Source organism: Malus sylvestris, chromosome 6 (genome assembly GCF_916048215.2).
Source record: "Malus sylvestris chromosome 6, drMalSylv7.2, whole genome shotgun sequence".
NCBI lineage: Eukaryota > Viridiplantae > Streptophyta > Magnoliopsida > Rosales > Rosaceae > Malus > Malus sylvestris.
The window spans coordinates 21,663,943-21,691,134 of NC_062265.1; the positions used below are offsets into that span (position 1 = coordinate 21,663,943).

Below are 27,192 nucleotides of genomic sequence, written 5' to 3' on the forward strand. Positions count from 1 at the left end.
TGCTAGCTTATTATGAGGCTAAGCCCACTCTCTCCCACTAGTATAGATAAATATCGGTTCTTAAAAAAATAAAAAAAAAATAAAAATAAAAAATAAATAAAAATAAAACTTTTATATGATTATTTGCTAAACTGTTGAAGTCTTTATTCTTTTTTTGGATGCTATAGTATTAACTTTAGGACAACACAATAAATTTATAATGTAAAAGGTGGAATCTCATTTTAAGACACTATGATCCATATAATATTCTGTTTAGGCCCAAAATTACACAATCGGCTCAAACAATCGAGGCCGTTAAATGAGTAGAGTTCTAGACCTTCGTGGAGTTGTTAAGCTGGTTGTTTATTCGATCAAGGAGACAGAATTACACTTCCAGCGGGTTTGGGATGTTTGGTACGACTCACGCGGCAAACAATTTGTGATAATGGCGGATAAGGATTTGCAATTGATTTGCAAATGGTGCATGGATAAGACGGCATGGAAAATGGAGCCTTGTTAATGGTCTCCACGTGGGAGATTATTTGAAATGGTGCCATGCAATAATGAAATGTCAGAGGAAGGGGTTTTGCTTTGGTTGTGTGTAGATGGAGGAAAGCATGTGGAAAAGCCACATCACCAAAGCAAAGCAAGAAGTGTAAGAGGAAGGTGTTTTGCAATTGATTGTTTCTGATGCGAATCAACTTCAGGAATTAGTGTTGCAATTAAACTCTTCAACATTATTTGACCGTGCAAGCCAAATACTTCAACCCTATAAATACAAGACATCGTGCAACATTTGGGGGACCTCCAATTCAACACACAATTGCCTTGCACAAACTCTCTCAACAACTGAGATTTTTTATTTTCTCTTTTCGCTGACACACCTTCCGTTGGCATCAACAGCACTGTGAAAGCAACCGGTGATATCTTAAGTCGGCACAGATAGCTCTGTCACCGTAGAATCAGCCGATCTCGCAGCATCTTCCGTCGGCATCAATAGCACTGCGACGAGGACGGTTGATTACCTATCCAAGTCTCGGTCGAGAAGGATTTCTGAATCCTTATTGGTCGAGGTCATCTCATCAGCCTTCTTGGCGAAGTGAGGTGTTACGAGTTACTACATTCGGCACATTGGAAGCTGAATTGGATATTGAACTTCGCTAAGTTAGCAGCCTTGTCTTCAGGCTCTAGAACCCGAAGGCTGAGATGTGTTCCTTCCTCGGCCACAACAGCAAGATCAAGAAGTCAGCAGCGCACCCAACGCAACATCAACAAATTTTACTCCTCCGCCGACGAGTTGGCACGGTCCCGCATTCACTGAATGACGTAGTTAGCTTATAGATTACTCGGCATGCGCGCCATGTAGGCTTGGTAGTTTTTAGTGTCAATATTTTGGCACGACCAGTGGGACCCAGTGCTAAAACTACGAAGTTCACATGATCTATCTCGATCAGGCTTCATGGGATGAGTGTCATCGCCTATTAAAGAAGCAAAAACAACTATTCGAGAGATTGGGAAGAATTTCTGAAAGGCAAGAGGCCGGGGGGCAAATTTCCACTCCGGGCACAACCAATATTCGGCCTAAAAAAATTGTCAAGGCGGCCGAAGAAATACTTAGGCCACCTGTTGTTTCGGTCAAGTCTGAAAGTGTGGTAGGCCTAGAAGAAAAAGTTCAAGTTTCTGAGTCACAAATCAACTTAGAAAATGATTCGTTAGAAAAGTGTTCCAATGACGAACAAGGCCGAGACATTGGCCTCGCCCAAGAAACCACGCCAATTGATATGATTATTGGTGATAAGGCCGATATAGAGAAATTCCATTCAGCCAAGTTATTTGAGTTAGAAGTTGAGATTAACAACGTAATTATGCCTGAGGGAAAAATCAAAATGTTGTTATTGCAAGATCTCAGCTTGGAATAAAGCATTGTTGGCCTCCTCCTGACTATGGTTCGGCCACTTTTATTTAGAAAAAATAAAAAACAATTATTTTCTTAATTATCTGGCTAATTAAGCCGATGCATAAGAAAATAAGGAGGGCAACACAGTGCAGCAATTCAAATATATATATATATTAGTTGGTCGAGGAAGCAATCCAAGCTTATATATATTAGTTGGCCGAGAAGAAAAAAAGAAACAAAGAAAAAAAAAATTTCGGCTTTGGCCTCGACCTCGGCCCCATTACAAAACAAAGCCTTGGCCGAAACATATATACATATATATATATATATACATACATACATATATATATATATATATATATATATATAAGCAGCTTTTGCCCGAATTGACCGAAAAAAAAAAAAAAAAAAAAGGTCATTCGGCTTGCCGTGTGTGTGTGTGTGTGTGTGTATATATATATATATATAAAGTTAGCTGACATAAGGACGCCATTGCCTTGAAGAAGGGTATTATTATTTACTCGACCGAGGAACAAAGTCTCACTCTACCAAGCTCGGCCAACTTGGCCGAGGAACAAAGTCTCGTTCTACCAAGCTCGGCCAACTCGTCAAGTTATATATATACCAGTCGGACGTGAGGTTATATATATATATATATTACCTTGCTTCAGGATGCACTCAACGTAAAGAATGGTTCTTCTCGGTTTAGTTTTTCTTGGCCCCATTTGCAAGTTTTGAGTCTTTCAGGTTTTTCTGGCAAAGTTGCCGAGCCTTGTATAAAATTGTGGCAGTTGATGAAGACCACAACGTTGGTAGATTAGACATGTTATTGCCGAGAAACAAAGTTTCTTTTTCGGCAATACGACGAAATGTTGTTGGCTACGAACAATTAATTTCCTTAACCATTCGGTTTACAAGCCGAAGTTCAAGGAAACTGGGGGGCAGTGTTTAGGCCCAAAATTACACAATCGCCCCGAACAATCGAGGCCATTAAATGAGTAGAGTTCTAGACCTTCGTGGAGTTGTTAAGCTGGTTGTTTATTCGATCAAGGAGACAGAATTACACTTCCAGCGGGTTTGGGATGTTTGGTACGACTCACGCGGCAAACAATTTGTGATAATGGCGGATAAGGATTTGCAATTGATTTGCAAATGGTGCATGGATAAGACGGCATGGAAAATGGAGCCTTGTTAATGGTCTCCACGTGGGAGATTATTTGAAATGGTGCCATGCAATAATGAAATGTCAGAGGAAGAGGTTTTGCTTTGGTTGTGTGTAGATGGAGGAAAGCATGTGGAAAAGCCACATCACCAAAGCAAAGCAAGAAGTGTAAGAGGAAGGTGTTTTGCAATTGATTGTTTCTGATGCGAATCAACTTCAGGAATTAGTGTTGCAATTAAACTCTTCAACATTATTTGACCGTGCAAGCCAAATACTTCAACCCTATAAATACAAGACATCGTGCAACATTTGGGGGACCTCCAATTCAACACACAATTGCCTTGCACAAACTCTCTCAACAACTGAGATTTTTTATTTTCTCTTTTCGCTGACACATCTTCCGTTGGCATCAACAGCACTGTGAAAGCAACCGGTGATATCTTAAGTCGGCATAGATAGCTCTGTCACCGTAGAATCAGCCGATCTCGCAGCATCTTCCGTTAGCATCAACAGCACTACGGCGAGGACGGTTGATTACCTATCCAAGTCTTGGTCGAGAAGGATTTCTGAATCTTTATTGGTCGAGGTCATCTCATCAGCCTTCTCGGCGAAGTGAGGTGTTAGGAGTTACTACATTCGGCACATTGGAAGCCGAATTGGATATTGAACTTTGCTAAGTTAGCAGCCTTGTCTTCAGGCTCTAGAACCCGAAGGCCGAGACGTGTTCCTTTCTCGGCCACAATCGCAAGATCAAGAAGTCAGCAGCGCACCCAACGCAACATCAACAAATTTTACTCCTCGGCTGAGCTCGGCCGACGAGTTGGCACGCCCCGCATTCACCGAAGGACGTAGTTAGCTTATAGATTACTCGGCCTGCGCGCCATGTAGGCTTGGTAGTTTTTAGTGTCAACATATTCCCATATTAATTTTTGAGTGGCAGGTTTAATTCAGAATTAAGGATTCCAAATCTAAACTTATATAATTATCAAGATATGGGAATCATTTCAATATAAATATACACCTTAATATGTAGATATGAGTTTAATAGCAAAATTTTGCAATGACATGAGATACAATAAAACTGGGCGTATGATAAACACACTCTTTTGAGCCTCTCACACACCCATGTTTAATTCTGACTGATGCTTTCATTTGATTTATTCAATCCGATAAGAAAAAACAAAAAAGAGTGTATAAAAACTTAAAAAAGTGTGTGAAAATCATCTCGCTACAACTTACCCTACACCAACCCCAACAAACAGGAAAGCAAAAAACAAAAAACAGTCTTTGATGGGCTTCGGATTTACAGGCTTTGTTCTAGCTCAACCTCGGTTTTAAATGGGCTTTTGGACTTTCTACTCCGGGATTGAATTCGGGGAGGGGAGGCTTGATACAGCTGGTAGCTGATAGCTGAAAGTCGCATGATTATGGATATTGATAATTGTTTTTGAAAAAATTAATAATAATATTATTTTATATTAAATTTATTAATTGAATCAAAATTAGAAGTGAAGCCTTTGGGTAAAAAGATGTGTCTATTCAAATGAAGAGTTGCAACTTTTGAATCTTCATGAATAGTCACATGTTTTTTAAAGAGTTATCTCAAATCTTATAAATAAGGAAGCCCCCTATAAATATAGAATAACCTTTCATTGTTTTACATAATTATACATATAGTACACTAAATATTAGAGAATCTCATTGAGTTCATATGAGAGAGTACTCAACACAATCGTGGTTTATGGAGGCTTGTGATTGGGAGTGCTACTATTATAAGGACGTGGTCGTTGTATCTTGGGAGACAAGTGCCGATCAACCATGAATATCGTAGTGGGGTGTAAACTTGTCTTAAGGACAAAGTGTCTGACACTTGCCTCGACCGAATTTTCAGGTTTTTCTAATCCATTATATCATGTTCATTTAACATTGATTACTCATGTGCATGCATTAATTTTGATATATAATTGCATGAATTATTTCTTAATTTTCTATGTGATTTAATATAGCAATTAGACCCTAATTTTTCCAACAATCTTAAGACAAGTTTACGATTTGGTTGCTATGTTTGTTTAAGATCGATATTCTATCATGTATGTTTAAGATCGATATTCTAGTTTTGGCAGTACATAGGTTAACTGTTTCCAAATGTATTGCGAGTTAATTTGATTCAAAAGATGCCAACTCGTAACCTTTTTATAGTTAATTGAACCAAATATCCTTACAAGTTTATTGGTTTATTGCTATTATAATTTGGCTCGTGGTTTTTAATTTTCTTGACAACATTGCTCATGCACTGCTTTGAAATCGATGGTGATTTTCTCCTGTTGTGCGAGTAATGATGGCATAGAAAAGTTATACTAATATATATACCTGCATATATGCATTTTATTTCCTGACATTACACTAATTAAATTCATGTATTTGTTGACTAATTTAATTTCTCTGAAATATGCATGCAGAAGGATAAAGGTTTTGTTTCACAACTTTTGTTCTCGTAGTCTGAAGTGTGTAACGGTTTTAAGATTGGTAAGTAGGAAAAATCTGTCTTCTAAAAGGATGCATTTTTTAGACTGGGTATATTTACCTTGCATTTCGCATAAGATACTTATCATTGGCACTGAATGTTATGTTAAACGTTACGTGCTACTGTTGGTATAACTGCATTTACAGTCAAGGCCTTTTATTCATGTCTGTTGTTCGATCACTGAATGTTGTCATTTCCTCATGAACCGGTATAAAGATAGTGTGGCAATGCGGATGTGATCCTTCGGGTATGCTAAATACGATCCATGTATAATTGTACTTTTGATTGGTTTCGTTTCGACCGACCGAAGGTAAGGGATCAAAAGGCACGATTGAGATCCTTGGTATGTATTATGTAACATTATAATTTCTACAGTTCAGGTTCTCATTGCTTTACAAAGCATTGTGATTTAAGAACACAACCTTTTTTGTTTTAAACAAATGAATAGACATGACTATCCAAAGGTCATTGTGATATATGATATGTCACTGCGAAGTGAGTTTTCCCCAACGCATGATTATTCATAAAGAAATCAATTTGATATTCTGTTGTGACAATAAAAGTGACGTTTTAAGTCAAAACATTTGGTCATTGGAAAGGAAAATACTAGACACTAAAACGTGGGATATTTGAAAAAAATATGCATTAGACATGATGATCGATGGTTATTAAGTAAGCATATGAAAGGTCATGCATGTTAGTCATAAAAAGGAAAGGATGAAAGCTAAGAAGTGTTTTTCCTATAATGGCTAGTGAGGCATGAAGGCCTAAGAAGATAGATATAAAAGGTCTATCTTAGTTGTTTCCTACTTCTTAAAGTAAAAAACGTGATCGATTTAACGATGACGTTAAAAATTAACCACAATTATCGAAGAATTATGGGGGTAACTTATCTATTTTTGAGATATGAGATTTACTTAAGAATGGACATATAATTTTTTGCTAATTCAATGAGACAATCAAAAGGTCATCTCTTTTATTGAGTAATTGTTTAAGGTATGGCAAGGTTGGAGACTTTCTTACAAATACCTTAACTGTGGGCGAGTTTACTCAAGTGTTAGCAAATTACTTATCAAGTCCAAACGCATGTTTGAAGGAATTACGTTGGAAAACAATTATTCTCAAATGAAATATAATTTCATAAATGGAATTGCGCACCATAAGAGATAGTCATCAACCTAGTGGATGCAATTGTTAAAGGTTTGACTAGAGAGTAAGTTGTATCATCGAGGGGAAGGGTTAAAAGCTTACATCTTAAGAATCGTCATAATGGAAACCCAACCTAGCTAATTGGAGATCCCAAGATCTAGGTTCAAAGGGACAACCAATGTCACGCCCCAATCCCGACATACATCCAGGATCGACACGTGACGTCGCCAAATACCCTTATCTAAAACATATCCCCGCCTCCTGAATATGGCAAATCACAACTCGAGAATCGAATCGCATAGTAATTTTTTGTATACTTTATGACTGCATTTAACCTCCTTTTTAGACTGCTTACATAACTTAAATAGGGATCAAGCCATTCGTAGTTCATCAGTTCAATAAACTCCTATTACTACTGCAAGACATTCCTACATACATTTAATCGGAATAACTATTAAAAATGGTATGCTTTCTTTGTACAGCTTGTCTAGGCATATGAGAAATGTGTGTGTGAGTGTGTGTGTATATATATATATATATATATATAGTGAATCAACTTGATTTTTGTTTCAGTATAGGCATGCGCATAGATATTTATGTTTAATGGCACATCATTCTACCATTTAAGCAAACAAGGTGTAGTACTTAATCGAATAGTAATCTTACCAAATTGGGTCAGTCCACTATTGATATCTATACCAGACATTGCTAACCAATACACTTCAAATATAATTGTAATCAACTACTATAAGCATATCCCTTTCGAATTGTGTACCAAAATACAAAGCCAATAGTACATATAAAAGCAACAATATAACTATAATCTAATGATAACTAGCTGGACTAGTTATAGCAAATAGAATGGTTCGTTAGAACTAGCCCAATTGGAGTATATAATGAAATTGAGTGAGGAAGATACGTATGATTTGATACATAGGCAGATAAAACTAGCTGCATCCATTTTCTCTATATAAGTAGTTATGTATTTAGCATATAATTGTTTGAAAACGACCACCTCACATAGAATCCAGTACATTTATAAGTTCACTAAATTTGATAACATTTATTTGCACTAAATAATCAAATAAGCATGCCAAACAAACCACAAGGACCTGACCTGCCATGTTAAATTGGTCTTGAACTCAGAACTAGTTATACTCAATTAGAGAATGGGTATAATGTTTGATATCAAGGAAGTAGTTCTCAGACCATAGAATAACATGCAATCCCTAAACTAATACATTCGAATAATTATTCGTAACTAGTACACCAGCCAAACCATATCGATGATTCTTAATAATTAACATGGAAAACCAAACTGTTTTTTCAAGTGCCTGAAAATAAAAATAAAATATAAATTCTTAGCAGTCTTAGGCTCTTCATCCGCTGAAAGAATGAAATAATGAACCACCAATCAATCAATCAATGACCAAAACCAAGAGTGATATACTTCTCTAGTAATAGCATTGTCCAATCAAGTATTTAGCATCAGCATCTGACAATGCCATGGAAAAATATAGAACCACTCACTAGTTTTAGAACTAAATTATCTACACAAATCTAGGCTACAACACATACAAATTCAGCAATGTTCTTCATGGGTAGGACAAATATGGAACACAAAATATTCAAATGTATCTAGCCTTGATTATGGAATAACATTAATACTTATAAAACAAACCCAACCCTTAAATTTCTAAAGAGAACCAAATTGAGGTTAGGATTTCAATGTTCTTCCCTATATATGCAACCAATCATGACTACCCGATTCCGATTCAACTCCTAAACTATACAACAAGCATCATCTCAAATATGCAAACAAAATATCGAATTAAAATTCGAAACCATGAATTGACCCCAAAACTAAAAGTTAAAACCTTTGGAAAATACTTACACTAGAGGGAGCCCACAAGTGAAGAATCGTTAATTTCACTTGGGTCGAGGCCAGATTCCAGCGGGATTGCTCGAAATCAAAGAAAAGTTGCCGGAACACGTTAATATGTTTGGACCTCATTTTCTTTATACAATGGTTTTCAAAGGGTGGGTAGGGTAAGATAGAAGACAGCTTCGCTATGAAACTATAGCTTCTGACCTCATGTGATTTCATTATCGTATGAGGAAATTATAATGAAAATAGTTTGGAAGGGATCTCGTGAGTGAAGGAGGAAGAATAAGAAGAGGTTCCCTTTTTTTTCTTCCCCCTTCTCCACTTTTCCCCTTCTTTTCCTTTTTTTCCCCGATCTTTCTCCACCTTTCATCTTTTCTTCTTTCTTTCCTATCTTTCCATCCTAGCCCCACACGTGGCTTCACAGATCTTTGCTCCAGAAATCTGGAGCCTTCCAAGTTGAAGAAAATAACCAAAATATCCTTAACTTTAAACATTAATAATTCCTTCGTTATAGCTTTGTTTCACGAACGGTTTGCGCATACACGTTCGTGAGATCGAGTTCTATTTGAAAATATAATTTGTGACCTCGAAAGGTTTACAGATTTTAAATAACCAATTTCCAAACTTCACTCTTCGTAACTAGTTTAATTAAAATCTAAATTCAAATAAATCAATATAAATTTTAAAAAATAATATGAAATCTCAATAATACCAATACGTAGATTATAACAGTGAAATCTAGGAACGGGATTTCACAACCAAATTGTGGATGATTCAATGGAAGCACTATGGAGATAATCTCCTACCCATGTCCTATGATGAAGCAGTGCTATCTGCAGTGAGTTTAGGATAAACTTTGCTTTTTTAATGATTCCTATAGCTTGGAAGACTTAGAAGTCTAAGTGGCGTATTGCAGGATACTCCTAATGGGAAGTCACCTATCTTCACAATAAGGAATGGGGTCGTTCCTGTGAGAATTTTCTGAAGGGTTTAATTATCTAAAAGCATTCATGAGAAACTGTTGACCCCAAAAACTACCAAGCCTATGTGGCCCGCAGGATGAGTAATTAATAAGCTAACTACGTCCTTCGATTATGTGCGGGGCATGCCAACTCAACGACTGAGCTCGGTCAGGGAGTAAAATTTGTTGATGTTGCGTTGAGCGCGCTGCTGATTTCTTGATCTTGTGACTGCTGCCCAAGAAGGAACACGTCTCGGCCTTCAGGTTCTAGAGCCTAAAGACAAGGATGCTAGTCTTGCGAAGTTCACGGATCGTCGGCACCGGGTTCGGTCACGGTGATTAAATTCATGAGAGTATAAGCACGCCGAACTGGCACCAAATTATACGGACACAAGTACTTAAAAAAATGTATGTCTTGATAGTAAATGTCGTTCGGCCGTCAGAATGCCAAACTCTAAAATATGCCGAACTCTAAAACTTACTTATGAATATCCAATCATAAACAACTCGTCTTTCAATGTGCCGAGCCTAATAATCTGTAACACCTCACCTGATCGAGAAGGCTGATGAGATGACCTCTGCCAACAAGAACTTGAAAATCCTTCTTGGCCGAGACTTGGATAGGTAACTTGTCAGCCTTAACGTTGTACTATTTATCCAAACTAAAGGTGCTCTGCTATCAGCTGATTCTACGGCAACAATGTTGTTTATCCAAACTGAAGGTGTTCGCCGGTTGCCTTCATAATGTTGTTTATCCAAACTTAAGATGTGTTGGCAAAAGAGAAAATAAAAATCTCAAGGTTGTTGAGAGGTTTCGCGTAGAGCGAGAGTTTGCGCAAGGCAGTTTATGTGTTGAGTTGGAGAGGTCCTTCAATGTTGCATGCAACTCTATATTTATAGTGGCTTGTCTTTTGCTTGACACAACCTGATAACCTTGTAGAGTCCAACTGCAACTCTAACTCGCGGAACTGAAATTGATTCGTAAATGCCAAGGCATATGCTTCATATTTTGTGACTTTCAAACAAAATAAAGCCTATATAGGCTTTATAACATCACATCAGAAACCTAGCCCACCTAAGCTTCTTATCTCATTAAAAACTCCATCAGAAGCCTTTAAACTCATTTGATAACTTCCATCACCATGGAAAAAGAGCCTAGCCAAGACCATCAAATCTTAGACTTATCACATCACCACCAAAAGCCAGGCCTATCTAGGCTTCTTCATAATATATTCATGCATGCATTAATCCATTTGTAGTTGTATGACAATCATCCCATCCCGCATGCTTCATTATCTGATGTCGTGCATATCCTAATATTTCATTCATTCAAATCAATTGGGATTTAGACAAATATTAGGTTTAAATAATTTAATATATCACTAAGAGATAATATCATGATTAAAAGCAAAACATTATTTCTCAGTAATAATTGAAAATCATTTAAACCACTTTGTCATTCAACGGTATAAAATTCTGCTCATTCAACGACCTCGATTACTCTGGCCGATAGTGTAATTTTGGGTCCAAACAGAAACCGAGAATTGTTCAAGGCCAAAATGAACACAACCAAGCAACCAAGGGGTGTCTGGAAGAGGATTGTGTGAATTGTCTTGGTTTACACAAACAGCTGAGTAGTTCAAGACATCGCGTTCACTAGCCAAGTAAATCTGATAGTAATTCACTATGGAAGGTTCAAAACCAAAAGCTACCTATCCCAATGCGGTACTTTTCCTACTGAGTTCTCTCTTTAGTGTCTACATTGTCATTTGCATAATGTTGAGTCAATTTCCATTCATGTGGGGGATTTTTAGAAAATTTAATAATAATATTATTATATATTAAATTTATTAATTGAATGGAAATTAGAAGCGGAGCCTTTTGGTAGATAAATGTATCTATTCAAATAAAGAGTTGCAACTTTTGACTATTCATGAATAGTGACATGTTTTCTAAAAAGTTATCTCAAATCCAATAAATAGGGAAGCACCCTATAAATATAAAATAACTTTTCATTGTTTTACATAATCATACATATAGTGTACTAAATATTAGAGAATCTCATTGAGTCCATATGAGAGAGTCAACACAATCGTGGTTCATGGAGGCTTGTGATTTGGAGTGCTACTATTATAATGGCGAGGTTATTGTATCTTGGGAGACAAGCGATGATCAACCACGAGCACCGTTGTGGGGCATAACTTGTCTTAAGGACAAAGTGTCTAACACCTGCCTCGAATTTTCAGGTTTTTCTAATCCATTATGTCATGTTCATTTAACAGTGGTTACTCATGTGCATGCATTAATTTTGAAATATAATTGCATGAATTAATTCTTAATTTTTTATGTGATTTAATATAGCAATTAGACACTAATTTTTCCAACAAGTTGATTTTTCTATGATTGCATCAAACAAATGAATTGTATGCTTAAGAGAGAAAAAAACACTAGGCTTTACTGCACGAAACTCATTTTTAACTTACCATATTAAGGGGATTTACATTCTAACTGATCCCACATTTAAATATGATTCTCGAACACAAATGTGTTTCTTACATACATTTAGTCGTGGGAATATTGTCATGATACAATTACTACTTTTCTCAGAAATCATACTTTTAGTTCAATCGTATTATTTGACCACTCGTAGTCTAGAATCAAAACCACTGCTGCTTGTAGAATTCCACAAACTAACAATCGTATATGTCAGCGAGTAGAGACTATGTATATTATCATTTGAGGAATTTAAGGGTTACAATAGTTTCACATACTCTTTTGGGCTAATATAAGATGTCGGAGTAAATTAAAAAAACTCGCAAACCAAATATTTTAGCTATAGTAAATGAGCGAAGAAGGGTATGAGAGAAAAGCATATTGGCTCGTGATTGTGAGGTCCAAATTCTTGATTGGAAGGAACGCCAAAAGCCTCTGCCCTTTCATCCTTGGATAGATAGAAGGGAGGGCAGAGCTTTTGGTTTGTTATGTTGCCAAAGAGTTGAATAATAATTTTTTGTGTTGTAAAAAAGTTGAACAATGAAAATAGATGGTGAGTGCCTGATCGAATGATTAATAGTTTCAGGTAAGAAAAGATATATGCTCTTGAAATCTTGGCTGATGGTACGTAATATAATGCAAGGCTTGTGGCACAGGCCTTCTATCAGGAACAAGGTATTAACATAAAGATTCATATTTGCAGAAACTTAGAAGAAGAGAAAAATGAAGATGAGCTGAGAAAGAAGAAGCTTAGGAGAGAAGAAAACTTGTAAATGTGTAACTGAATTTCTTACAATCAGCCTACAATACAAGAGAGGGAAATTCCTTTTTATACAATCATATTCAAAACTAATTAGCTTATCTCTTAAGCTACTGATGATGTGGCACAAATATACAATTCATCTATATCCAATATTCCTCCCCCAATCGTAACTGGGATTTCCCAGTTTAAGGTTACCACAATGTCTAAGAAAACCAGGATCATGTAAACATTTAGTTAGCACATCTGCCACTTGGTCCTTAATTGGAACATACTGAACATGAAGATCACCTTTCTGTACTCTTTCTCGAATGAAGTGGAAATTAGTTTTCATGTGCTTGCGCCTGGAATGTTGCACTGGATCCAGAGTTGTTTATTTGAGAAAAAAAATAGGAAGAGGAATTTAGCTCCAAAAGCAAGGCAACGAGCTTTGTGGGATCACACAAGCAATCATGAATGGCAGCATTGACATTATCAACGCCGCAGCCACCACCATCTCTGCCGAAGCTAGCTCCCAACCCACCACTGTATGTGTAACTCTCTCTCTCTCTCTCTCTTTATTGCATTCATATCTTTATGCATGTGTGCTTTTTTCTCTTCTCATTTGCACCAGAAAAAGTAGAGTTGTTGCAATTGCAGGGGCTTGAGAAAGGCTTATCATCCGTCCACGCAGTGCATTAGGGGCATACATGTGAACAAACAAGTAAAAACATGAAAACTATCATATAAAAAGTCCACGTAACGAAAATTGAGAGAAGAGATATCAACTAATATCACTTTTGGGTCCTTGTTATACTCTGTTTGGTTGCCGAGATACTTTGAGAATCTAAAGCACATATATATGTTATGGACAGTTGGATCTTGCGTTCTTACACGTATTTTCAATCCTAAAAGTGAAAAGTATCAACCATTGAGTGTTTTGGTACTATTTTACTTTTTTGGTTGTTATAGGAAAACTTAATTTAAGAGTACATTAGTACTTTCATATCATAAACTTAAAAGGATAGTCATAATTCTCTATAGAGTCTAAAGAGAATTGTTATTAGCACTCCAAAAATCTCATTCTACACTCCTCACAAGTGTATTTTTCTTTCTAATTATAGAAAGTTTGGAGTACCAAATGAGATTTTTATAGTGTTAATAACAATTCCTAGCCTAAATTTTGATTATTTTTCCAAATTTCCCTAAAGAAAATACATATATTCTCATTTTAAAGGAAGACCGATTGATACATCCATCGGTTTTTTAATGGGACAAAAGTAGGGAGCAAGTTACCTACAATTATCTTGGGGAGCAAGTTGCATACATTTCAGGACATTAATTACAACAGAACTCTCATATGTCAGCAATGTTTATTTCCAATCGGCTTTTTAACTAAAATTGTCACGCCTCGATCCCGACATACGTCCAGGATCGACACATGACATCATCAGATAACCATATATCTAACATTCCCATCTCTGGGATAAGTAGCAAGCACATCTCATTCCTCGAATTGCGTAGTAATTTGTCGTACACTTTATGGCTGCATCTAACCTCTTGTTAGACTGCCTACGTACCCTTAATAGGGATCAAGCCATTCGTAGTTCGTCTATTTAATTTAATTTTGTCTTTCCAAGAAGAACCCACAATTACCAATATCCACCAACCAAATCTATTCAATCACAGCCAAAATTCCATAACCTTTAATTAGCAACCTAAACGATTTGTACTAATATTATTGAAAACGGGACTTGAATTTCCAAATTCGATGTCCGAAACCCACATTCTCTGCCGCACATATTTTTATTTTAAACACTAGATTGGAGTGCAAAATACATTTTCAAAGTGCTAAACACACTACTTATAATCAAACTACTAATCTTTTCCCTTTCTTTTGGTGGTTTTCTTCGAGTTACCAAAAGTCATGTTGGCAAGTTGTAATAACAGCAATTCTAACTTTAATAAACTCGTGCTCGTCATGGAGGTATTATGTTCATTAATTAATTATTAATGAACCATGCGAAAACTAAATGCACTTCACCATATTTTTCTTGACATTACATTATTTTGTCAGAGATATCGATCAATTATTGGGATTACACAGGATGATCAAATATGATATATATCTCCTTCATGTAAATGGTAAAAGACTCTCTAACTTACTAAGCATAATTGGAACGAACAACTGAAAAATCGAACAATTAATTTCCAGACCCTCACATCCAAGAAAGAAAACAACGAAAGGAAAAAAAAAAGAATGATCACCAACCCAGATGGTTGAAATTATCAATATCAAGTGAATTATGCAACAAATGATCATCATACTAAAAATCTAAACGAATTAATTTGAGAGAAAAGTAAAGGGGAATGGAAGAATTGCCTACCTCCTGATTTTGGAGGGAAAGAAACGCAACAGGGAGAGAGAGACAAAGTAGCAGATTAGATTAAGGAACCCAGGACACTGATATGGAGATATTTGTGGGAAGTTCTCCACTCATTCCTCCCAGAAAAAGAGAGCGATCCCAGAGATTCTCACCCCCCCTTCTTTTCCTTCTCCCCTTTTTTTTCTTTTCCTTCTTTTCCCAATGGTTCTCCAACCCTCCTCTCTTTTTTTTCTTTTATTATTAATATATATTCTATCATTAGTATTTTATATCTAGTGATATTATCTTTTCCCTCTACTTCGAATAAAATAATTGATACTTGTTTTGTAAAAGCTTTCTAGTTCCAAGTTCCAATTTTCACTATGCATGTACCCAGTCATTTGTAATAACCGGATACGTAATGAATAGTGAAATTCTGGGGATGAGATTTCATATCCTTCCCCCCCTTAAAAAAATTTCGTCCCCGAAATTTTCAAAACTCTCTACACTTCCAAACTGTTCTCATATTTAGTTAGCATCGGGTTCGACACTTTCCAACTTCAATTCACAAGAATAACATAACATCATCATTCTAGCCCAACACATCACTAATCTATATACGAGAGCAATGCCACTTCTAATAATAATTTAACCATACAAGTACTAATCAATTCACAATCATCTAATTAATTAGTCCCATGAATCACAGATGCACGATATTAATATATAACTACATTAATCAATCATCAAGATCACATATCACTTCTCGAAATTTAATACGGGAATTCAACATAATTCCCCCGCATGAATTCCAAATAATAATAAGGTAAATATCCTATTTATAAACACAATGTCTACTATGAGCAATTCCTACTCACTCGAATCTAGGGTTGAACTAACTTTATGAAAATGAGCAAGAGCGAGGAATCCGGACCGCTCAATGGAATCTACCCAGACCTATCACATGTATAATCAGTACCAACATCATGGGAATGGTGAACTGGCCAACCAAAACTCGAATAAGCTGCGAAGCTCGGGTGAGTGATAATAATACAAAGTATGTGATAACAATAATAAAACCAAACATCAATCACAATTTATATACCTTGAATATAAAACATTCATAAGAAATCAATACCAATCCTTTGAAATCTCTGAAGGAGTCACCCAAACATCCTACGGCTTTTCTAATTCAACCACAAGATTCTCAAAAATCATCATTCATATGTACATTAAAAACTAAGGCTAGAGTGATGCAATTCGGCCAAAGCCTACATAAGCAACCAAACAGGAAGTGGCCCCCCAAAGCGGATTAACCAAGCAGAGCCACTCATATAGCTGTTAGGAAGTGATCACCTAATGCGGATTAACCAAGCATGATCACTCCTAAGCATACATGGCCATAAGGATCGCCCAACGCAGATTAACCAAGCGCGACCCAAATATAATATGGTCCCCCAACGCGGATTAACCAAACAGGACCACTAGTGACCCCCAACGAGGATTAACCAAGCAGGGTCAAGATAACCAAGTACGTAGTGACTCCCCAATGCGCATTAACCAAGTAGAGTCACACCTACAGAGCTGTTAGGCAGTGATCACCCAATGCGGATTAATCAAGCATGATCACCACTAACTATAAATGGCCATAAGGATCGCCCAACGTGGATTAACCAAGAGCGATCCATAAATAGTATGGTCCCCCAATGCAGATTAACCAAGCAGGACCATCCATGTACCACTGCTACATGGTGCAGACTCAGTATCACCTAACTCTGTGACACTAGGGTAACGGTCCTCTACTAGTCCTCATCTTTATATCAACAATCAAATATATATTTTAAAACACAATCCATCAACAGTTCAAATATCCAAGTCACATAATGCTTCATAAAGTAGATCGATGACAAACTTTATAAAAACAATTATTTAGCATAAAACATATTTTAGAAATCCATGTTGTATCCACAAAGTATACTAGTATGGGAGTTTTCAGGGTATTAACTACATCACATATATTAAAGTCACTCACTGAGACAAGTCCGCAAAGCTTCACTGAGTTTCTAGTAATACTAATTTTAGTTTTATAAACGATTCGAGACATGGTGACCAAAAGTCAACTCTCGATTGACAGTGGGGCCCACAACTCTATGTAATTTGATCCGATAGATCCACACATCACATGGCGTGGTCCCCTGATGCGGATTAACCAAACAGGACCACCCATGGGCCACACTGATACATGGTGCCTTCTTATCACCACATATCATAAATCAACCCCCATGATTTGCATAGTAAACACATATGTTTCTTCCCACGTATCAACTAGCTTTGCTAACACACACCCTCCAAAGTTTCTAAGAACTCCCGAGCCTAATCCAATTTATAAAAGCATGAACAAATGATAACTCACACCAATAATGGATATTACTAAGCAACAAAGCGACTAATTACAAATTATAAACATGCCTAGCATAGACATAATCTTAGTACAACTTATAATGCCAATAACAACACTGATACAAGGCAATGGTAATTTAAAAGAAACTGGGTGATGAGTTGAGTAAGGTGAAAACAACACTCGTCTCTCCCCATAAGCTACATAAACAGCTGTTTTCATCAACCAAGTTAACGCTCACTTTTGGATGCTCAAAACTGAACCAAAGGGTACAAAATTAAGAGAGTTTTGAAGCTCGTTTTGTGTACTTTAAAACCATTGAAGAATTGTAGGAAACAGAGCTCTAGATTGAAACTTATGCCAGGTATAATATGGGGACCCAAAACTGGAAATGCAGAACTTGTTGCTATCTGGCTGCTCTGTGATTCAACTTTGGACATGATTTTTTGTCAATCAAAACTCAACAGAACTTATCGAAATTAGATGGGTTTAATCATGGACATGCCTAGTTTCCAAATACATAATATTGGACCAAAAAGGAATCACAAGGACTGGGAAATCAAGAGCTATAGTAAGCCACTTGTAATAGTTTTTTTGCAGTAAAATAAGTTTTCTGAAATTTTTGGAACCCATACTCGTTTTATTCAAATTACAACTTCAGAACACTTCCATACACTCCATAAATCATGTTTCAAACCTCTATCTATATTATACTCAACTATTAGCAAGAATTGACCTATGAACCCAAACCCAAGGACATGATATTTGATCAATACACCCAAAAAAAAATTGAAAGTAACGAGAATTTCAATTACTACCTTAGCCTTGTGATGTTCAAAACCTTGTACATGTATACATAACTAAAATCTAGGAAACAGCCAAAGTCTTACATATATTTTTCATCCAAGTAAATAGTACAAATTAAAGCATTTGAACACAGATATATGCACACATGTCAATTCGTCAAAAGCATATATGAATATTTATCCTTTCCAATATATATGAGAAGTTATAATATCAAATGGGTTTCAAACAACAACAGTAGTCAAGTATATCATTACAAGAAAGAATATTAATTGGCTAGCCACACATCATATTATAATTCCACGAAGACTCATTTATTTATAATGAAAACTAAATATTTGGCAACAGAAGAAAATTGAAAGTTTACCCATGAAGATCGACATGAGTGGACACTAATCCAGAAAAATTCACAAGACTGGGTGTTCATAAGAATCGATAATTGGGAGACCAATAGGACCAATGATTCAAACAAAATATAGGTGTAATCCCTATAGAGAGCCAATGAGCTTAACAAACGTGGATATATAATTATATATATAGACTAGCAGTTGGAATATTCTATGCTAGAGAACAAAAGTGGTTGATCATCACTCATCATGCATCATACATAGTAAGTAGTAACCACACATTATCAATACTTTCGTCTCCGTCAAATACTATGTATAATTCCTGAGTTCAATAAAGCATTTGAATTGGTCTACAATCATTTCGATAATCTGTGTAGGGTAGTTACTAGTCCATTCACCAACACATAAACTGATTCGGACAAGACATAATTAATTTGGGTAAGCTAGATCAAAATGAATAACAACTTCAATAATAGATAATTCAACAAAATAATGGGTTCAGTTAACAACCGCAACCAACAGATCACGTATATGCATTTATTTTCAGCTTCTTGTACATTATGATAATTACTTTACATTGTTACTCAGAAACACCTTGTTTGATGCTACTTCAAACATGCATAGCTTCATTTGCAAAATTCAAATAACTAAGCATTCATGCATCATGGTATTTCTCCCAATCATATTCCTTGGTCCAAGTTGTTAACCTAAGCTCTGATACCACTAAAAGTTGTCACGCCTCGATCCCAACATACGTTCAGGATCGACATGTGACATCATCAGATAACCATATATCTAACATACCCGCCTTCAGGATAAGTACCAAGCACATCCCATGCCTCGAATTGCTTAGTAATTTGTTGTACATTTTATGGCTGCATCTAACCTCCTGTTAGATTGCCTACGTACCCTTTATAAGGATCAAGTTATTCGTAGTTCGTGTATTTAATTTAATTTTGTCTTTCCAAGAAGAACCCACAATTACCAATATCCACTAACCAAATCTATTCAATCACAGCCAAAATTCCATAACCTTTAATTAGCAACCTAAACGATTTGTACTCATATTATTGAAAACGGGACTTGAATTTCCAAATTCGATGTCCGAAACCCACATTCTCTGCCGCACATATTTTTATTTTGTACACTAGGTTGGAGTGCAAAATACATTTTCAAAGTGCTAAACACACTACTTATAATCAAACTACTAATCGTTTCCCTTTCTTTTGGTGGTTTTCTTCGAGTTACCGAAAGTCATGCTGCCAAGCTATAATAACAAAAATTCTAACTTTAATAAACTCGTGCTCGTCATGGAGGTATTATGTTCATTAATTAATTATTAATGAACCATGCGAAAACTAAATGCACTTCACCATATTTTTCTTGACATTACATTATTTTGTTAGAGAAATCGATCAATTATTGGGCTTACACAGGATGATGTATATCTCATTCATGTAAATGGTAAAAGACTCTCTAACTTACTGAGCATAATTGGAATGAACAACTGAAAAATCGAACAATTAATTTCTAGACCCTCACATCCAAGAAAGAAAACAACGAAAGGAAAAAAAATAGAATGATCACCAACCCAGATAGTTGAAATTATCAATATCAAGTGAATTATGCAACAAATGATCATCATGCTAAAAATCTAAACAAATTAATTTGAGAGAAAAGTGAAGGGGCATGGAAGAATTGCCTACCTCTTGATTTTGGAGCGAAAGAAACGCAACAGAGAGAGGGACAGAGTAGCAGATTAGATTAAGGAACCCAGGACACTGATATGGAGATATTTGTGGGAAGTTCTCCCCTCCTTCCTCCTAGAAAAAGCGAGCGATCCCAGAGATTCTCCCCCCGCTTCTTTTCCTTCTCCTTTTTTTTTCTTTTCCTTCTTTTCCCAATGGTTCTCCAACCCCCCTCTCTTTTTCTTTCTTTTATTATTAATATATATATTCTATCATTAATGTTTTAAATCTAGTGATATTATCTTTTCCCTCTACTTTGAATAAAATAATTGATACTTGTTTTGGAAAAGTTTTCTAGTTCCAAGTTCCAATTTTCACTATGCATGTACCCAGTTGTTTGTAATAACTGGATATGTAATGAATAGTAAAATTCCGAGGACGGGATTTCACAAAAAATGTCTCCAAGATTTGCATAACTTATTACTTTGGCCCTTGAGATCTGAAATCAATAAAAGTGGTCCTTGAGTTTGTCCACCATCAATCATTTTGATCATTCCATGAAAAATTATATTAAGAAAGGACCAAAATGACAAAAATATACTCAATTTAACAAACTATAGGCCAAATGATTTGACAAAAATTGAGGGTATTTTTATCATTTTAGGTTTATTTAATGTAGAATTTTCATGGAAATATCAAAATGATTAATGATGGACAAACTCAAAGACTACTTCTATTGATTTCAAATCTCAATGATCAAAATGAAAAGTTATGTAAATCTAAGAGACCATTTTGCCTAAAAAGCCATTTCTAATCCAACGTCTATTTACATTTGGGCTATATTTTTGTTTTTTTATTTTTCAGAAATAGTGTTCGATATTCATTAAGATAACGGATAGATATTACATAAAGAAAGCGTCTTAAAAAAGCATGATGGGACTCTCACCAATTTTCTTTTCTTTGGCTTACTCACTTAAGTATAAGCATACTAGAATTCATTTTTCTACCAGGAAAAAGTATCTTGAATTAATTTAAAAAGTACATTTTCTAATTGTGCTTGCTTTTGTTGCCTTTCATTCCCCACAAAAAAGCATAAATTACCCTCAACTCCAAATGAATATGAATATAAAAGAATTTATAATCAATATAACACAAGAATCCAAAAGGCATTACAAAAAACAAGGTGCAATACCACAAAGAAAATTACCCAAAACCACATAAAATTTTGATCACTCGCACTTCAAATCCTGGACAGCACGGTTGGCCAAATTAACTGACATGCTGCAGCTCATTTTGCCTGACTTGTTCTTCTTGATAATCTTCATCAATTCAACCTTTCCTTTCAAGGTAGCCTCACTAGTCAGAGGCACAAGACCTGAGTTAATGTCATTGCCAAGGTTTGTGGATCCTGAAAGCTTGTCTGTGTTAATGCTAATGACAACATCGGTTCTTTGTGTGGATCGAGCTCTGGCTCTTCCCTTAGGAATATCAGCGGACCCAATTGCCTGTCCTGCATAGTAGATTGTGACAGTGCTGTTTGGATATTTGAAGTGACCAAAGTTTGTGTTCTTCACTGCAAATTTGGTTACCAAATTCAAACTCAAAGATGGAGAGTTGGAGCTTATGGAGCTGAAATTTTCTACTGCAACTGTGCCAAACCTGACTTTTGGACCCTTGATTTTCATCACAGTAAGTGAAAAGGCTGTGATGACTATGATCTGAAACACAATGAAAATAGCAACATATGCTAGGCACTTCGTGTTCTTCCCCTCTCCTTTCATTGTGTACAAAAAAAAGGATGAGTGATTTTTGTCTTTGCTCTTAGTTTGGTATGTATCAAAGAATTGCAAAAGGCTCTGAGTTGAATGAGTTGAATGACTTGGGACCAAGAAGCTGCTGTATTTATAAAATTCTTATGGTGTCAGATACGGTAAAAATGTTTAAGAAATTCAAGTGGAGACAGGACACATGGTTTTTATAGATTTGGAAAAAGCGTATGATAGGGTCCCAAGAGACATTCTTTGGAGGATTTTAGAGAAGAAAGAAGTACGAGTAGCATATATCCAAGCTATAAAGGATATGTATGAAGGAGCAAAGACTGCCGTAAGAACTTATGAAGGACAAACCGAAAGCTTCCCCATAACTGTAGGATTACATCAAGGCTCATCCTTAAGCCTCCAAGGGCTTTGCTCCACACCAAAAGGAATCTTGGTGGTGGAATGAGGAGGTACAAACAAAGGTGAAGGCTAAGAAGGAATGTTGTAAAGCCTTATACAAGGACAGGACCGATGAAAATGGTGAAAGGTATAGAAGAGCGAAGCAAGAGGCGAAGAAAGCTGTGAGAGAAGCTAAGTTAGCGGCTTATGACGATATGTATAAGCGACTAGATACCAAAGAAGGAGAGTTGGATATCTATAAACTAGCTAGAGCAAGGGAAAAGAAGACAAGGGACCTAAACCAAGTGAGGTGCATCAAGGATGAGGATGGAAAGGTTCTTGCTACAGAGAACGCGGTCAAAGACAGATAGAGAGGTTATTTTCATAATCTTTTCAATGAAGGACATGAAAGGAGTACTTCTTTAGGGGAGTTGAGTAACTCAGAAGAGTGTAGAAACTACTCATTTTATCGTCGAATCAGGAAGGAAGAAGTGGTTGTAGCTTTGAAGAAGATGAAGCATAGAAAAGCAATGGGCCCAGACGATATACCGATCGAAGTGTGGAAAGTCTTGGGAGAGACAGGTATAGCATGGCTCACTGACCTTTTCAATAGGATTTTGAAAACGAAGAAGATGCCTAATGAGTGGCGAAAGAGCACTTTGGTGCCTATCTACAAGAATAAGGGTGACGTACAAAATTGCATGAACTATAGGGGTATTAAGCTAATGAGTCATACAATGAAGCTCTGGGAGAGAGTCATTGAGCATAGATTGAGGCAAGAGACACGGGTTTCGGACAACCAATTCGGGTTCATGCCAGGGCGCTCAACCATGGAGGCAATCTATCTCTTACGAAGATTGATGGAAAGATATAGAGATGGGAAAAAGGATTTACACATGGTTTTTATAGATTTGGAAAAAGCGTATGATAGGGTCCCAAGAGACATTCTTTGGAGGATTTTAAAGAAGAAAGGAGTACGAGTAGCATATATCCAAGCTATAAAGGATATGTATGAAGGAGCAAAGATTGCCGTAAGAACTTATGAAGGACAAACCGAAAGCTTCCCCATAACTGTAGGATTACATCAAGGCTCATCCTTAAGTCCTTACCTTTTTGCGTTGGTAATGGATGAGTTAACATGACATATTCAAGATGATATTCCTTGGTGTATGCTTTTCGCAGACGATATAGTGTTGATAGATGAAACTCAGGAAGGGGTAAATGCGAAGCTTAACCTTTGGAGAGAAGTGTTGGAATCTAAAGGTCTTCGCCTAAGCCGATCAAAGACAGAATATATGGAGTGCAAGTTCAGTGCAAATGGAGGCCAAAATGAGTTAAGGGTGAGGATCGAAGATCAGGAAATACCAAAGAGCGATCGTTTTCGCTACTTAGGATCTATCTTGCAAAGGAACGGAGAATTAGATGGAGATCTCAACCATAGAATACAAGCTGGATGGATGAAGTGGAAGAGTGCATCCGGCGTGTTGTGTGACCGCCGTATGCCACTGAAGCTCAAGGAAAAATTTTATAGGACGGCAATAAGGCCGGCGATGCTGTATGGCACAGAATGTTGGGCGGTGAAGCATCAACACGTACACAAAATGGGTGTAGCGGAGATGAGGATGCTTCGTTGGATGTGTGGGCACACAAGAAATGATAAGATTAGGAATGAGGATATTCGAGGTAAAGTAGGAGTAGCCGAAATTGTAGGAAAGTTGAGAGAAAATCGGTTACGGTGGTTTGGACATGTGCAAAGAAGGCCTACTGACGCTCTGGTTAGAAGATGCGACTACGGGACAGAGGTTCAGGGCCGAAGGGGTAGAGGAAGACCTAGGAAAACTTTGGAAGAGACTCTAAGAAAAGACTTAGAGTATTTGAATCTAACGGAGGACATGACACAGGACCGAGCACAATGGTGTTCTAAGATTCATATAGCCGACCCCACTCAGTGAAGAAAGTTTTGGTGTATTTAACACAATACGTTGGAAATTAAGCAAAGCTTATTTATTGATATCTCCGATAAGTTACAAATATGTACATATATATAAGTCAAAATAAACAAACAAGAGGGAGCCTTCACAAATGTTGCTTAGGAGAAGTCTCAGCAGTCGGTAGAGCCCCAGAAAGAGAAGGCACCGGAGGGGGATCATTCGGAGCCTCAGTACTGGACAGAACCCTAGAAGGAGGAGGCATCAGAGGTTGATCATTTGGAGCTTCATTATGCGGTACAGTCCCAGAAGACGAAGGCAATAAATGCCTTTGGAACAAACCCACAAACCGCTGATGATCAAGTAAAACCTGACCATCAGATTCCTTCATCTGGTCAAGCTTCCTCTTCATGTTTGTAGCATAGTTATGTGCAAGCCGGTGCAACTATTTATTCTCATGCTTGAGCCCTCTAATCTCCTATTAGAGACTCATCACTTCAGCCGCCAATGATTCAACTTGACGGGTTCGAGCAAATAGGCGTTGGGCCATATTAGACACAGAACCTGCACACTGAACACTTAGAGCCAGAGAATCCTTAACAGCCAATTCATCAGACCGTTTGGAAAGTAGTCTGTTATCTTTGGGAGTGAGAAGGTTCCTGGCTACCACCGCAGCGGTCATATCATTCTTCATCACGGAATCCCTAACGGTAAGAGGACCAGTAGGGGATAAGAAGGATGTGCGCCATATGTTGTCTGGAGAAGGCGTGGCTGCCTCTTCAATAAGGTTCAAGTCAAAACGACGGTCGGAGGGGCCAGACATTTTCAAAGGTGTTGAAGAGAGAAGAGGTCGGACAAATCAAGATCTTAGAAGTGCAAGAAGAGAGCTTCTACTGGTGAAGATTCAAGTGTGCTTTGAAACTTAATGTCAGTCTCTATAAAAATCTGCACTCGACGGAGCTTCAGAAATCGAAGAGGCGTCTACCCAGAAATCGAAGAGGCGTTCGCTTTCTCCAAAGTTGGGCTGCTCAGGGACCACAAGGCCCGATCTCAGAAATCGAAGAGGCGTTTGCTTTCTCAAAAGCTGGGCTACTTTCTCAAAAGCTGGGCTGCTCAAAGACCACGAAGGCCGATCTCAGAAATCGAAGAGGCGCTTGCTTTCTCAAAAGCTGGGCTGCTCAGAGACCACGAGGGCCGATCTCAGAAATCGAAGAGGCACCTGCTTTTTTTAGCCTTGTCAGCACCTGTCACATGCACACTCAGCTTTGCTGAAATTACGGGCATTCTGTTGAAGATTTCTGGTGAAGTAGAAAGCGCGTGAACCTTACTGTTCAATCATCCACTTTTCACACGCACCATCAGCTCATGGGTACCACAGATAACTTTGCCAAAGATCTCTGGCAAAGTTTAGACACGTGAAGCTTGTAGCTCCCACTACATCGCTATGACCAAGAAGGGTAAAAGAATAGCAAAGAAACAACACTAACAAAGTTTAGACATATAAATTTTGAAGGTCTAGCTATCATATTATTACCCACAAGGGTAAAGGAACAACACCACTGCTGAATAATTGGAAAGTCCCTATGTGTCAACCTCTTTGCTCCGTGGCAAGGTAGACTAGCAAACATGCCCTACCTTTACTCACATTCGAGAAAACACTCTCAACAAGATTGCTTGCTCCAAAATCGAAGAGGCACCGTCATCCGAATCTCGAGAGCCAGACTCCCAACATGATTACTTTATCAAAAATTGAAAAGACATCGCTCTCCGAATCTCGAGAGCCAGACTCCCAGCAGGATTGCTCTCTCAAAAATCGAAGAGGCACCGTTCTCCGAATCTCGAGAGCCAGATCCCCGACAGGATTGCTTGTTCGAAAACCGAAGAGGCACCGCTTTCTCAACTTCGAGAGCCAGATCTCCTTGGATAAAGCTTGTCTGTAATCTTCACACGCAACATCAGCTTTCCAGATACCACAGACCACTTTTTCAAAGTGCTCTGACACACATGAAGCTGGCAGCTCCCACTACCGTGCTATGACCAAGCAGGGTAAAGGAATAGCATTACTACTTGTTGTTAGAGAGACTCCTATATATGTTGACCTCCATCCTCAATGGACAGGCAGACCTGCAAAAATGTTCAACCCTTCCTCATATCTAAGAGGGCACTCCCAACGAAGCCTCTCGAAATACTCAGCTTTCTTTCCCCCCGATAATACCTCTGCAAACAAGCTACACCAGAGCAAGAATATCTCATATCATCAGGGTTAAAAGCAAGAGTATCCCATATCATGCTTTTTCCCTGTCTTTTCCTTTGGCCTTGTTCTTACCTGCAAGACAAGGAGAAAGAGAGCAATCAGTCAGCACTTGGAATCAAGCTTCCAGTCAGGAATTGGCTGCCTGGAACTCTTTACTTGATTACTTACCTGGCATTGCTCTCGAGTACTCATCTTCAACATCTTATGCTTCCAGAGAAGATACCACATCTGCCTGAGGAACCGATAGGGAAAGTAAGAAGGATACAAGAAAGCATGTGGAGACAAGCGTAACAGAACACGTGCCGATACATCCACTACTTTGTCAACAGCAAAAGTATCCCATATCAGCAGGGTCGAACGTACTCTAGATTTGATGGACTTGTTTTGACCCTCAAATTCTTCAGTCGGCCCTATACTCTAGAGGAAACCAGAAAACCCTCCAGCCCAGTTCAAGAATAA

The 27,192-nt window shown here is 37.4% G+C and overlaps 1 protein-coding gene and 1 long non-coding RNA gene across 2 annotated transcripts; both read right to left on the reverse strand.

Annotated features, from left to right (window-relative positions):
* Positions 1-21,393: 21,393 nt before the first annotated feature.
* LOC126626858 (late embryogenesis abundant protein At1g64065-like) lies at positions 21,394-22,254 on the reverse strand. The gene has a single exon (XM_050296259.1). The coding sequence runs from the start codon at positions 22,174-22,176 to the stop codon at positions 21,625-21,627; it is 552 nt and encodes a 183-aa protein (XP_050152216.1). The 5' UTR covers positions 22,177-22,254; the 3' UTR covers positions 21,394-21,624.
* Positions 22,255-26,175: 3,921 nt separating this feature from the next.
* LOC126625245 (uncharacterized) lies at positions 26,176-27,192 on the reverse strand. The gene is made up of 3 exons (XR_007624363.1): positions 27,097-27,192; positions 26,902-26,965; positions 26,176-26,805 (listed from the first exon to the last, which is right to left on the reverse strand). It is a non-coding gene; the product is annotated as an uncharacterized LOC126625245 (long non-coding RNA).

Coding starts and splice junctions, on each gene's coding strand:
- LOC126626858 (XM_050296259.1), bottom strand. CDS start 22,176: ATGAAAGGAGAGGGGAAGAACACGAAGTGCCTAGCATATGTTGCTATT.